At 42.4% G+C, this 14,933-nt stretch overlaps 1 protein-coding gene across 6 annotated transcripts in view; it reads left to right on the top strand.

The window, feature by feature from the left end:
* LOC139383328 (lysyl oxidase homolog 3B-like) overlaps positions 1–14,933 on the top strand; it is a 61,177-nt gene that overhangs the window by 12,419 nt on the left and 33,825 nt on the right. For 3 of the 6 annotated variants that reach the window (XM_071127823.1, XM_071127824.1, XM_071127821.1), the window contains exon 4: positions 3,268–3,479. In XM_071127823.1, the coding sequence (XP_070983924.1) occupies positions 3,268–3,479 (212 nt within the window). Of the gene's footprint in view, positions 1–3,267; positions 3,480–11,496; positions 11,566–13,175; positions 13,227–14,933 lie in introns of all 6 variants that reach the window. The other 3 variants (XM_071127820.1, XM_071127819.1, XM_071127822.1) reach the window with 2 other exon arrangements.

Raw genomic sequence — 14,933 nt, 5'->3', positions numbered from 1 at the left:
CAACCAGATACTATTACTGCCTTTAGTCAACCAGATACTATTACTGCCTTTAGTCAACCAGTTACTATTACTGCCTTTCGTCAACCAGTTACTATTACTGCCTTTAGTCAACCAGATACTATTACTGCCTTTAGTCAACCAGATACTATTACTGCCTTTAGTCAACCAGTTACTATTACTGCCTTTAGTCAACCAGATACTATTACTGCCTTTAGTCAACCAGTTACTATTACTGCCTTTAGTCAACCAGATACTATTACTGCCTTTAGTCAACCAGATACTATTACTGCCTTTAGTCAACCAGTTACTATTACTGCCTTTAGTCAACCAGATACTATTACTGCCTTTAGTCAACCAGATACTATTACTGCCTTTAGTCAACCAGTTACTATTACTGCCTTTAGTCAACCAGATACTATTACTGCCTTTAGTCAACCAGTTACTATTACTGCCTTTCGTCAACCAGTTACTATTACTGCCTTTAGTCAACCAGATACTATTACTGCCTTTAGTCAACCAGATACTATTACTGCCTTTAGTCAACCAGATACTATTACTGCCTTTAGTCAACCAGTTACTATTACTGCCTTTAGTCAACCAGATACTATTACTGCCTTTAGTCAACCAGATACTATTACTGCCTTTAGTCAACCAGATACTATTACTGCCTTTAGTCAACCAGTTACTATTACTGCCTTTAGTCAACCAGATACTATTACTGCCTTTAGTCAACCAGTTACTATTACTGCCTTTAGTCAACCAGTTACTATTACTGCCTTTAGTCAACCAGATACTATTACTGCCTTTAGTCAACCAGATACTATTACTGCCTTTAGTCAACCAGTTACTATTACTGCCTTTAGTCAACATATATCATAAACAACTGTTTTACATCAACACTCTCTGTTCTGTCATCCTCTGAAACCCGTCTGTCTCTCTGTACCTGGTCAATTGGTTTCTCTCTGCAATATAATAACAATCAATGACCAAGGGAACCGTAGTTAATCAATATATTGATGATTAAGAATGTATCAGACACTGAGAACAAATGAAACAATCCTATGATCCCAGCCAGCAGGAGAACTCAGCAGGTAAGTTACAGATACTGTTACTTATTGAACATCATCATTCTGTGGGGCTTGATGGGATACTGTTACTTGTTGAGCACCATCATTCTGTGGGGCTTGATGGGATACTGTTACTTGTTGAACATCATCATTCTGTGGGGCTTGATGGGATACTGTTACTTATTGAGCACCATCATTCTGTGGGGCTTGATGGGATACTGTTACTTATTGAACATCATCATTCTGTGGGGCTTGATGGGATACTGTTACTTATTGAACATCATCATTCTGTGGGGCTTGATGGGATACTGTTACTTATTGAACATCATCATTCTGTGGGGCTTGATGGGATACTGTTACTTATTGAACATCATCATTCTGTGGGGCTTGATGGGATACTGTTACTTGTTGAGCACCATCATTCTGTGGGGCTTGATGGGATACTGTTACTTATTGAGCACCATCATTCTGTGGGGCTTGATGGGATACTGTTACTTATTGAGCACCATCATTCTGTGGGGCTTGATGGGATACTGTTACTTATTGAACATCATCATTCTGTGGGGCTTGATGGGATACTGTTACTTGTTGAGCATCATTCTGTGGGGCTTGATGGGATACTGTTACTTGTTGAACATCATTCTGTGGGGCTTGATGGGATACTGATACTTGTTGAGCACCATCATTCTGTGGGGCTTGATGGGATACTGTTACTTGTTGAACACCATTCTGTGGGGCTTGATGGGATACTGTTACTTGTTGAACATCATTCTGTGGGGCTTGATGGGATACTGTTACTTATTGAACACCATCATTCTGTGGGGCTTGATGGGATACTGTTACTTGTTGAGCACCATCATTCTGTGGGGCTTGATGGGATACTGTTACTTGTTGAGCACCATCATTCTGTGGGTCTTGATGGGATACTGTTACTTGTTGAACATCATTCTGTGGGGCTTGATGGGATACTGATACTTGTTGAACACCATTCTGTGGGGCTTTTCGTTGGTGTATGCGTGATCCTCAACATCCATGATATTTACTGCGTTAGGTTCTTCGCCTTCATCTGGGTTTTCGTAGATTTACCCTGACATCTTTAACACTCCCGTCTAGCGATATGTCAGTTGTAGCTCCCCTGCTCTGCTCAGGTTTCTGTGTGATAGCCTAATGTAAGATATCATTGTATCTGTCAAACCAATATGACACTAACCACCACAATGTGACTCCCAGCAGCCTTGGTTTCTGAACATCATGCTTGCTTCCCGCAGTATAAATTCATTCTAAACATGCGATTAAAGCATACAACTGACAATATATTTGCATAGAGCAAAAATTAGGATCCTGTGAATTGGCACATAAATCTCATATTATGACAGACCTGTTATGGCATGCACTCCGTGAAACGGCCATTGAATGGCGTTTTCTTTTCTGTCTATGCTGTGTCTGAGTGACATCAGTGACATCAGTGTGAAGACGTGTGTGTGTGTGTGTGTGTGTGTGTGTGGGGGAAATGTTCCGTATGTCTCAATCTTTCTTCAGTGATGTCATTCACACCAACGAGAAACTCTGATGGTCCACTTGACAGCGCAAGCAGATCTGCCATCCGGCTACGTAACACCGGGACCGTACTGATCAGGAGAGATCACGTTGTGTTTCTGTCACAGAACGAGTCAGGACGGTGGATCAGGCTATCAGGCCTCACAAAGTTATATTGCTCTGAGGGGGTCACGTCGGGTCATAGGTGACACCACAGCACTCTGTATAACCCCTGTATGAACTACGACCCCTGACCCCCTCGTTATAGGTGCAGGTGGACGAGAGCAAGGTGGAGGAGGTGCATCTGTATGACCCCTGACCCCTTGCTACAGGTTCAGGTGGAGGAGGTGTGTCTGCATGACCCGTATAACCTTGACCCATAACCTCTGAGACCACAGGAGGTTGGTGGCACCTTCATTTGGGGAGGATGGGCTCATGTTAATGGCTGTAGTGGAATAAGGGGAATGGTATCAAACACGTGGTTTCCATGGTTTCCGTGGTTTCCGTGGTTTCCATGGTTTCCATGGTTTCCGTGGTTTCCGTGGTTTTCATGTTTTGATGCCATTCCGTTTGCTCCGTTTCAGCCGTTATTTTGAGTCCATCCTCCCCCATCAGCAACCTCCACTGTCTGAGACCTAACCTGTAACCTCTGACCCCTTTACAGGTGCAGGTGGATGAGGACAGGGTGGAGGAGGTGCGTCTGCGCTCGGTGGTGCCCACCAAAAAGATGCCCGTCACCGAGGGCGTGGTAGAGATTAAGTACAAGGACGGCTGGGCCCAGATCTGTGATGTGGGGTGGACCCCCACAAACACTCGGGTCATCTGTGGTATGCTGGGGTTCCCCCATGAGAGAAAGGTCAACAGGAACTTCTACAAGTAAGTCAGGGTAGAGGGATTCACTCATACCAGGGAATATATTCTAATATCTACATAGTAGGCTTAAATTGACGATATGGCAAATAGGAGTGACAATGTCGTCTGCTATTATCCCTCAGTAATTTTCCATCCAGATTGTCAGACCCCAGGTGGTTTGTCATTGTTGATAGACAACAACAAAATGTTCACCTCTTTCACACTCACTTTACAGAGTTCAAAAGTACAATTCTTGTCTTCCATAATTTGTTCAGATCTACTTGGATGTGTAGTGTCAGAGGTTGTTGTTGGCATGTCATCCCTAAGTTTGCTTATCTTGCCAATGAAATAATCATTAATAATATAGGTAAATAATAGTTAAATAATAATCATTAAAGTAGTTGGCAATATCAATATCAGTGGGCTTTGTGATGAAGGAGCCGTCTGATTCAATGAATGACGGAGCTGAGTTTGCCTTTTTTTTTCTCAGAATTTCATTGAAGGTGCTGCAAATCTTTTTACTATCATTCATTAAGTAATTTATCTTTGTTTAATAGTGTAGTTTCTTCATCTTTTTTATTCAGTTTAGTCACCTGATTTCTCAATTTGCATTAAGGTTGCCCATCGGTTGTGCAGCCAGACTTATTTGACATTCCTTTTGCCTCATCCCCCTCAACCATACAATTTTTCAATTCCTCATCAATCCACGAGGATTTAACAGTTTTTACAGTAATTTTCTTAATGGGTGCATGTTTATTAGTAACTGGGATAAACTATTTCATAAATGTGTCAAGTGCAACTTCTGTTTGCTCCTCATTGCACACCACAGACCAGCAAATATTCCTTACATCATCAACATAGGAATCACTACAAAACGTATTGTATGACCTCTTATACACTAGATTAGGCCCAGCCATGACCTCTTATACACTATATTAGGCCCAGCCTTTGGAGCTTTGGTTTTCCTACATATGGCTACTATATTGTGATCACTATATTGTTTTTTTCTTACTGTTTCTAACTCGTTTTGTACATAATGTTGCTGCTACCGTCTCTTATGACCGAAAAGAGCTTCTGGACATCAGAACTGCTCACCTCAAACTGGACAAAGATTTTTTCTTTAATGAGTCCGAAGCGAAGTATATACTGCTTTGTCAAGACAAGTCCCAAATCCCCTTCATCAGCATGAGGAAAAGATGGAGGGGAAGGAATTTGCCAACGGTACCTTGTATTATTGGCCAACGTCATTGGAAAACAAACTGGACGATCTACGATTTAAGACTGTCCTACCAACGGGACATTCAAAACTGTAATATCTTATGTTTCACCGAGACGTGGCTGAACAACGACACTGATAATATACAGTTGTCTCCATTTGGCAAATCTGACCAGAATTCCATCCTCCTGATTCCTGCTTACAAGCAAAAACTAAAGCAGGAAGTACCAGTGACTAGCTCAATATGGAAGTGGTCAGATGACTTTGATACTACGCTACAGGACTGTTTTGCAGCACAGACTGGAATATGTTCAGGGATTCATCCAATGGCATTGAGGAGTATACCACCTCAGTCACCGGCTTCATCAATAAGTGCATCGACGACGTCGTCCCCACAGTGACCGCACGTGCATTTCCAAACCAGAAGCCATGGATTACAGGCAACATCCTCATCGAGTTAAAGGGTAGAGCTGCCGCTTTCAAGGTGCGGGACACTAATCCGGACGCTTACTGTATAAGAAATCTCGCTACGCCCTCAGGCGAACCATCAAACAGGCAAAGCGTCAATACAGGACTTAGATTGAATCCTACTACACAGGCTCTGATGCTTGTCAGATGTGGCAGGGCTTGAAAAATATTACTGACTACAAAGGGAAACCCAGTCCCTTGTAAATGATAGTTGGATGAATAGTCTCTAGAGTCTAGACTAGAATGCTTTTATCACCCTGGATATATATTTTAAGTCTTTGTGTGTTTATTGGATAGAGAGAAATAGAGATGAAATGTAAGAGAGTCCTGAAAGAGAAGTGGTTCGCTTTTCAAACCCTATGCTGGCAGCGGTACAGCTGTGTTTCATTGGCTTAGAACCCTAGACTCCCGCAGGCCACTTATTCACCATTGGCTAAAAGGCTGGAATATATTATTGCGTTGGAACTTTGAGATAAAATCAGACTAGCTGATAATATTAATAGTAGGCAACAGAAGAGGAATGTTAATAACGTGTAATCGTTAATGCACCGCAGCGGAATAACAGAATGTTCTGGAACAGGGGGATCTGACCGACTTATACAATATGAACGTTGCCATAACTATTTTCAACATTGTCCTGTTTTTAAATGTCCTTAGTCACTCTAGCGACTGATTGGAGGATTCTGGACTCTTACCAGAAGGAGTTGTTGAAAGGAAAGAAAAGTTTGACATCACAGGAAGTTGGTGATGGGGGGAAGAACGGCTCATAATAATGGCTGGAATGGTATCGAATGGAATGGCAAGGAAACCATGTGTCTGATGTGTTTGATGCCGTTCCAACTACTCCGTTCCAGTCATTAACACGAGCCCGTTGCTTGGTGGCACCCTAGGGGAGGACGGGCTCGTGTTAATGACTGGAGCGGAATGGGTGGAACGGTATCAAACACGTGGTTTCCATGGTTCCCATGTGTTTGATGTGTTTGATGCCGTTCCATCTGCTCCGCTCCAGTCATTACCACGAGCCCGTCCTTCCCAATGACGGTACCACCAACCACTTGTGTTTGACTTGTACTGGCGTATTGCATTAACAAAAAAAATATTAAGAAAATAATGAATTAATTAAGAAAATAATACAAATACAATTAACTTTAATTTTGTAATAGCCAACAATTAAATCCCAACATCATACAACATATTAATTCATCAAAAACCATCCCACTCCTTCAGGCAAAGTTCAAATCTTAATACAAATGTTTATTTTGTTATTTTTTATTTAACCCTCATTTTACCAGGTAAGTTGACTGAGAACACATTCTCATTTACAGCAACGACCTGGGGAATAGTTACAGGGGAGAGGAAGGGAGGATGAATGAGCCAATTGTAAACTGGGGATTATTAGGTGACCGTGATGGTTTGAGGGCCAGATTGAGAATTTAGCCAGGACACCGGGGTTAACACCCCTACTCTTACAATAAGTGCCATGGGATCTTTAATGACCTCAGAGAGTCAGGACACCCGTTTAACGTCCCATCCGAAAGACAGCACCCTACGCAGGGCAGTGTCTGGGGCATTGGGATATTCTTCTAGACCAGAGGAAAGAGTTCCTCCTACAGGCCCTTCAACACCACTTCCAGCAGCATCTGGTCTCCCATCCAGGGACCAACCAGGACCAACCCTGCTTAGCTCAGTGTTACAGAACATGACGGTGTTATGGAATATAAAGGTGTTATGGAATATAAAGGTGTTATGGAATATAAAGGTGTTATGGAATATAAAGGTGTTATGGAATATAAAGGTGTTATGGAATATAAAGGTGTTATGGAATATAAAGGTGTTATGGAATATAAAGGTCTTATGGAATATAAAGGTGTTATGGAATATAAAGGTGTTATGGAATATAAAGGTGTTATGGAATATAAAGGTGTTATGGAATATAAAGGTGTTATGGAATATAAAGGTGTTATGGAATATAAAGGTGTTATGGAATAAAACGGTGTTATGGAATATAAAGGTGTTATGGAATATAAAGGTGTTATGGAATATAAAGGTGTTATGGAATATAAAGGTCTTATGGAATATAAAGGTGTTATGGAATAAAACGGTGTTATGGAATATAAAGGTGTTATGGAATATAAAGGTGTTATGGAATATAAAGGTGTTATGGAATATAAAGGTGTTATGGAATATAAAGGTGTTATGGAATATAAAGGTGTTATGGAATATAAAGGTCTTAGGGAATATAAAGGTGTTATGGAATATAAAGGTGTTATGGAATAAAACGGTGTTATGGAATATAAAGGTGTTATGGAATATAAAGGTGTTATGGAATTTAAAGGTGTTAGGGAATATAAAGGTGTTAGGGAACATATGGACTCTGATTTTAAATGGTGGGCTGTGAGCCCTCCGGTTTCTTTTCCCAATATAACACTTCTCCTCCAGATTGACGGCAAGCAGACAGACAGAGATTGTCAGTCTGGGCCGTCCTCCATTAATAAGGTCTTCCTCCCATCCCGTGTCATCCCGTATGAAGGCACATGGTGTCTTATCTCTCAGTGGTGTATGACGACTGACACTCTGCTCTCTCTGACTGACCGAAGGGCGATGCAGTGATTCAGGAAGGGGAAATGGGTCGATGATTAGGCCCAAGTCCAGAACACAGAGAGAACCCTTTGGAATGCAGACACTGACTGCCTCCAATGGGAGACTATCCAAGTGAGCCAAGTAGCTATCAGTAGCTATCAGTCTGCTGTAATACTGTAGCTATCAGTCTGCTGTAATACTGTAGCTATCAGTCTGCTATAATACTGTAGCTATCAGTCTACTGTAATCCTGTAGCTATCAATCTGCTGTAATCATGTAGCTATCAGTCTGCTGTAATCATGTAGCTATCAGTCTGCTGTAATCCTTTAGCTATCAATCTGCTGTAATCCTGTAGCTATCAGTCTGCTGTAATATTGTAGCTATCAGTCTGCTGTAATCCTTTAGCTATCAGTCTGCTGTAATCCTGTAGCTATCAGTCTGCTGTAATCCTGTAGCTATCAGTCTGCTGTAATCATGTAGCTATCAGTCTGCTGTAATCCTGTAGCCATCAGTCTGCTGTAATCCTGTAGCTATCAGTCTGCTGTAACTCAGTCTTGGTTTATTATAAGGAGGTCAGGGCCCATATTCATAAAGTTTATCAGAGTAGGAGCACTGATCTAGGATCTGTTTAGCCTTTTAGATCAGAATGGGTAATATTACATGAACAAGGGGGGGACCTGATCCTAGATCAGCGCTCTTGCTCTGAGAGGCTTTATGAATACAGGCCCAGGTTAATTTAGGTCAGGCTCAGTAATGTGATGCTAATATTTCCTGTCAGTGTCTTGGCTCCTCTCAATATTCACATTCTTCTGAAGAATGTGTTGTCTGGGAACACTGTGTCTACCTTCCTCACAGCTCAACACCATATTTTCATTAGAATATAATCTGTTGTAAAAGTTGGTCTGTTCAGTTGGAATGAGATATTATGTGTCAGGAAGTAAGGATTTTTGAATTCTGTGTGCTGAATGTTTTCATCACACCGACACCACTGTAGCAGCCAGGTGGCTTTATGAGCAGGGCCCTGAACTGACCTGAACTGACCTGAACTGACCTGAACTGACAAGGAAAAACTCTGATACTCTGATGGGGCCCTGAGTTTTTCCTGGTGAGGTCTCTTGATTCATTTTTCTCAAGACAAGTAGAGTAATGTCTGAACCCTCCTGGAGTAGCAGCAGAGTAGCACAGCAGCAACATGATGAGGACCTTGACCTGAGTTGTCCCTGGGCAGGTCACCCTAATGTTGAGACTATTGGGCAAAAACAGGATATATGACTTTTCTTTTCAGAGCGTTCAAGGAGCCGAGTAGTCCAGTAGTCCAGTAGCCCAATAGCCAGGTAGCCCAATAGCCAGGTAGCCCAATAGTCCAGTAGCCCAATAGCCAGGTAGCCCAATAGCCAGGTAGCCCAATAGTCCAGTAGCCCAATAGCCAGGTAGCCCAATAGCCAGGTAGCCCAATAGTCCAGTAGCCCAATAGCCAGGTAGCCCAATAGCCAGGTAGCCCAATAGCCAGGTAGCCCAATAGCCAGGTAGCCCAATAGCCAGGTAGCCCAATAGCCAGGTAGCCCAGTAGCCAGGTAGCCCAATAGCCAGGTAGCCCAGTAGTCCAATAGTCCAGTAGCCCAATAGCCCAATAGCCAGGTAGCCCAATAGCCAGGTAGCCCAGTAGCTCAGTAGTCCAGTAGTCCAGTAGCCCAGTAGCCCAATAGCCAGGTAGCCCAATAGCCAGGTAGCCCAATATCCAGGTAGCCCAATAGCCAGGTAGCCCAATAGCCAGGTAGCCCAGTAGCCAGGTAGCCCAATAGCCAGGTAGCCCAATAGCCAGGTAGCCCAATAGCCAGGTAGCCCAGTAGCCAGGTAGCCCAATAGCCAGGTAGCCCAATAGCCAGGTAGCCCAGTAGTCCAATAGTCCAGTAGCCCAATAGCCCAATAGCCCAGTAGCCCAATAGCCAGGTAGCCCAATAGCCAGGTAGCCCAGTAGCTCAGTAGTCCAGTAGCCCAGTAGCCCAATAGCCAGGTAGCCCGGTAGCCCAATAGCCAGGTAGCCCAATAGCCAGGTAGCCCAATAGTCCAGTAGCCCAATAGCCCAGTAGCCCAATAGCCCAATAGCCCAGTAGCCCAATAGCCAGGTAGCCCAATAGCCAGGTAGCCCAGTAGCCCAATAGTCCAATAGCCCAGTAGCCCAATAGCCAGGTAGCCCAGTAGCCCAGTAGTCAAGTAGCCCAGTAACCCAGTAGCCCAGTTCCCAGTAGCCCAGTAACCCAGTAGCCCAGTATTCCAGTAGCACAGTAGTCCAGTAGCTGAGTATGTTAATATCTGCTTTTTCTCTTTGTACCTCAGGGAGAATAGGGTGGGCTTTCCCATAGGAGAATAGGGCTTTCCCGTAGGGAGAATAGGGCTTTCCAGCTGTAAGAATAGGGCTTTCCCTTTCCCACCTGGACAAAAGGAACACCAGAGGGCTTTCTTTCCCATGGGGAGAATAGGGCTTTCCTGTAGGGAGAATATGGCTTTCTCGTTTGGAGAAGAGGGCTTTCCCATAGGGAGAATAAGGTTTTCCAGTTGTGAGAATAGGGCTTTCCCATAAGGAGAAGAGGGCTTTCTTTCCCATACGGAGAATAGGGCTTTCCTGAAGGGAGAATAGGGCTTTCCCATAAGGAGAAGAGGGCTTTCCCGTATGGAGAATAGGATGCCATTTGAGACGTATCTTCTAACTGTCCGGCTGCTTGTCTCGTTTCCTGTTTTGTTCCTGTCTGTTTCCTGTTTGTACTGACCCTCCAGGTCTGTTCCGTCTAGTAGAAGATTCTCTGCCGTGTTTTGGAGGGGGATTTTTCATGGAGAGGTATTTAAAGACAGGGGAAAAAAATACAGGCTTTTCCAAATATAACGGTCAATTATCATTTTAAACAAGTGTTTCTGGAACGTACAGTGTGTGTATAGTGTAACCAACTGAAGGACCCCTTTTCTCATGCAGTGGTTTCATAACAATACCTTTGAGAAATGTATAATATATTTACTGGCTGGCCTATCTAGGGGAACGAGTCCAAAGTCATTCAAACATGTAGTATAATATTTACACCGTTTCTGGTTGATTTTCCTCATACCGGCACCTCAGATTTTACAAATGGAGACAGACTGAGGGGGGGGGGCAACTTTTATACACCTGTCAGCAACGTGTGTGGCTGAAATAGCCGAATCCACTAATTTGAAGGGGTGTCCACACACACTTCTGTATACAATAGTGTACACATTAATGCTTGAAATATCTCTGTCATTGAAAAAGTAATGTAACATATTATAACTTAATAGTATAGTGGTATACTTAACAGAACTGTCCTCTCCTGTTACTCTCCTGTTACATTACCCAGGAAGCACACCTTACTGCTTTCCTCTTAACCTGACCACAGCTATCCCACACTGTCTGGGATCAGGGCAGTTATATCTCTATATAATACACTTCTTAACTAACTTCTTGGAATAAAATGTATATGTTCAGATTTGTCCCAAAAGCTGCTCCCATTATCAGTCTGTCTGTCTGTCTGTCTGTCTGTCTGTCTGTCTGTCTGTCTGTCTCTGTCTCTGTCTCTGTCTCTGTCTCTCTGCCGCTGTCTCTGCCTCTGCCTCTGCTCTACCTCTGCCTCTGTCTCTGCCTCTGCCTCTGCCTCTGCCTCTGCTCTACCTCTGCTCTACCTCTGCCTCTGCCTCTACCTCTGTCTCTGCCTCTCTGCCTCTCTGCCTCACCAGTATCTCTGTGTGAAGTCATGTTGCTGTTTGCCGTTGCAGAGCCCGTCTGGGAAAGAGAGCAGCTGAGAGAGAAGCCAGAGCCAAGGTTAAGGTTTCTGCTGGTGCCAGGTATATCAGGAAAACAACCCACTGTCCCCCCCATCCTATTCCCTATGTAGTGCACTATGTAGGGAATAGGGTTCCATTTGGAACTGGGCCTGGGTGTCTGACAGTGGGTTGCCTGTAGTGGTCGTTGCTTTAGTCATTTTATAGAACATTAGTTTAGATGTTGTTTCTACCCAGCTGGTTTGAATTCACTTGTTTACTCATTCTAGCACAAATATGTTGTTGTGTTCATCTAACTGCAAAAAAAAAAATAACTTCCTAGTCACAGAAATGCAACTCAACAAAATAGGACTGCAGATTGATCTGACATTTTAAACCACTACATTTTGTTTAAGATAAAAGGATTCTAAGGAAGCACAGGAGGCTGCTGAAATGAGGACGGCTCATAGTAACATCCGGAGTGGAGTAGATGGAATGGCATCAAACGTATGGAAAACATGTGTTTGATGTGTTCAATACCATTCCATTGATTCCGTTCCAGCCATTACTTTGAGCCCAACCTATCCAATTAAGGTGCCACCTGTGTCAGGAAGTCCTTCTGAAAATAACATTTAATGTGATTGATGTCAATCTGCCCTCTGATGTTTGAGTCTGCGTCTCTAGTTCAACATTTTGAACTGCAACTTTTTGGCATCAGGACTGGAACATGACATATCCATCACTTTATAGGCTATAAAGTGTTGCATTGCTCAGTTAGCGTCTGCTGAATGGTGTGCTAGAACACATACTAATACACATAATACTAATACACATATTACTAATACACATAATACTACTAATACACATAATACTAATACACATAATACTAATACAAATAATACTAATAGACATAATACTAATACACATAATACTAATACACATAATACTAATACACATATTACTAAAACACATATTACTAAAACACATATTACTAAAACACATGATACTAATACACATGATACTAATACACATAATACTAATACACATATTACTAATACAAATAATACTACTACACATCACACTAATACACATAATACTAATACATATAATACTAATACTCATATTACTAATACACATAATACTAATATACATAATACTAAAACACATATTACTAATACACATAATACTAATACACATAATACTAATACACATAATACTAATACACATATTACTAAAACACATATTACTAAAACACATGATACTAATACACATGATACTAATACACATAATACTAATACACATAATAATAATACACATATTACTAAAACACATGATACTAATACACATGATACTAATACACATAATACTAATACACATAATAATAATACACATATTACTAAAACACATATTACTAATAAACATACTACTAATACACATAATACTAAAACACATAATACTACAACACATGATACTAAAACACATAATACTAATACACATATTACTAAAACACATGATACTAATACACATGATACTAATACACATGATACTAATACACATAATACTAATACACATCACACTAATACACATATTACTAAAACACATAATATAACATGTGTTTCTAATTTTCTCCCATTGCATTTACAATCATCATCATCATCATCATCATCATCACCTAACCAATGTTGACTTTGCAGGCTGCCACCTAAAGCTCATGCTAAACCATTCACCTCTGGGTTAAAGAAAAGGTAAACTGACTGAGACAATAAACACATTTCCCCTTAATGATCTCCTGTATAAAATGGTTTCCGTCATGTATCTGTTGACAGTTTGATTAATTTCCAGGCTCATCTGGGCATTGTGACCAGTGTGCATCTCAAATTAAACCCTATTCTCTATACAGTGCACTCCTACTGATATGGGCCCTGGTCACCAGTAGTGTTCTATATAGGGTCCTGTTCTACAGTAGTGTACTATATAGGGTCCTGGTCTACAGTAGTGCTCTATATAGGGTCCTGGTCAACAGTAGTGTTCTATATAGGGCCCTGGTCAACAGTAGTGTTCTATATAGGGTCCTGTTCTACAGTAGTGTTCTATATAGGGTCCTGTTCTACAGTAGTGTACTATATAGGGTCCTGGTCAAAAGTAGTGTTCTATATAGGGTCCTGGTCAACAGTAGTGTTCTATATAGGGCCCTGGTCAACAGTAGTGCACTACCCTATGGGCCCTGGTCAACAGTAGTGCACTACCCTATGGGGCCTGGTCAACAGCAGTGCACTACACTCAACAGGAGTGCCCAGTTCAGTTCAACTCTACCTGCTCTATACCTGCTCTGTAGGGCCCAGTTCAGTTCAACTCTACCTGCTCTATACTGTACTGTAGGGCCCAGTTCAGTTCAACTCTACCTGCTCTATACCTGCTCTGTAGGGCCCAGTTCAGTTCAACTCTACCTGCTCTATACTGCTCTATACTGTACTGTACTATACTGTACTGTAGGGCCCAGTTCAGTTCAACTCTACCTGCTCTGTACTGTACTGTACTGTACTGTACTATACTGTACTGTAGGGCCCAGTTCAGTTCAACTCTACCTGCTCTGTACTGTACTGTACTGTACTGTAGGGCCCAAATCAGTTCAACTCTACCTGCTCTATCTATACTGTGCTCTAGGGCCCAGTTCAGTTCAACTCTACCTGCTCTATACTGTACTGTACTGTAGGGCCCAGATCAGTTCAACTCTACCTGCTCTATACTGTACTGTACTGTACTGTGGTGCCCAGTTCAGTTCAACTCTACCTGCTCTATACTGTACTGTACTGTAGGGCCCAGTTCAGTTCAACTCTACCTGCTCTGTACTGTACTGTCGGGCCCAGTTCAGTTCAACTCTACCTGCTCTGTACTGTACTCTAGGGCCCAGATCAGTTCAACTCTACCTGCTCTGTACTGTACTGTAGGGCCCAGTTCAGTTCAACTCTACCTGCTCTATACTGTACTGTAGGGCCCAGTTCAGTTCAACTCTACCTGCTCTGTACTGTACTGTAGGGCCCAGTTCAGTTCAACTCTACCTGCTCTATACTGTACTGTAGGGCCCAGTTCAGTTCAACTCTACCTGCTCTATACTGTACTGTAGGGCCCAGTTCAGTTCAACTCTACCTGCGCTATACTGTACTGTAGGGCCCAGTTCAGTTCAACTCTACCTGCTCTATACTGTACTGTAGGGCCCAGTTCAGTTCAACTCTACCTGCTCTGTACTGTACTGTAGGGCCCAGTTCAGTTCAACTCTACCTGCTCTATACTGTACTGTAGGGCCCAGTTCAGTTCAACTCTACCTGCTCTATACTGTACTGTAGGGCCCAGTTCAGTTCAACTCTACCTGCTCTCTACTGTACTGTACTCTAGGGCCCAGTTCAGTTCAACTCTACCTGCTCTGTACTGTACTGTAGGGCCCAGTTCAGTTC

Source organism: Oncorhynchus clarkii, chromosome 25, assembly GCF_045791955.1.
Source record: "Oncorhynchus clarkii lewisi isolate Uvic-CL-2024 chromosome 25, UVic_Ocla_1.0, whole genome shotgun sequence".
Taxonomy (NCBI): domain Eukaryota; kingdom Metazoa; phylum Chordata; class Actinopteri; order Salmoniformes; family Salmonidae; genus Oncorhynchus; species Oncorhynchus clarkii.
The sequence above is the reverse complement of the archived record's forward strand: the minus strand, read 5'-3'. Positions and strand labels throughout refer to the sequence as shown.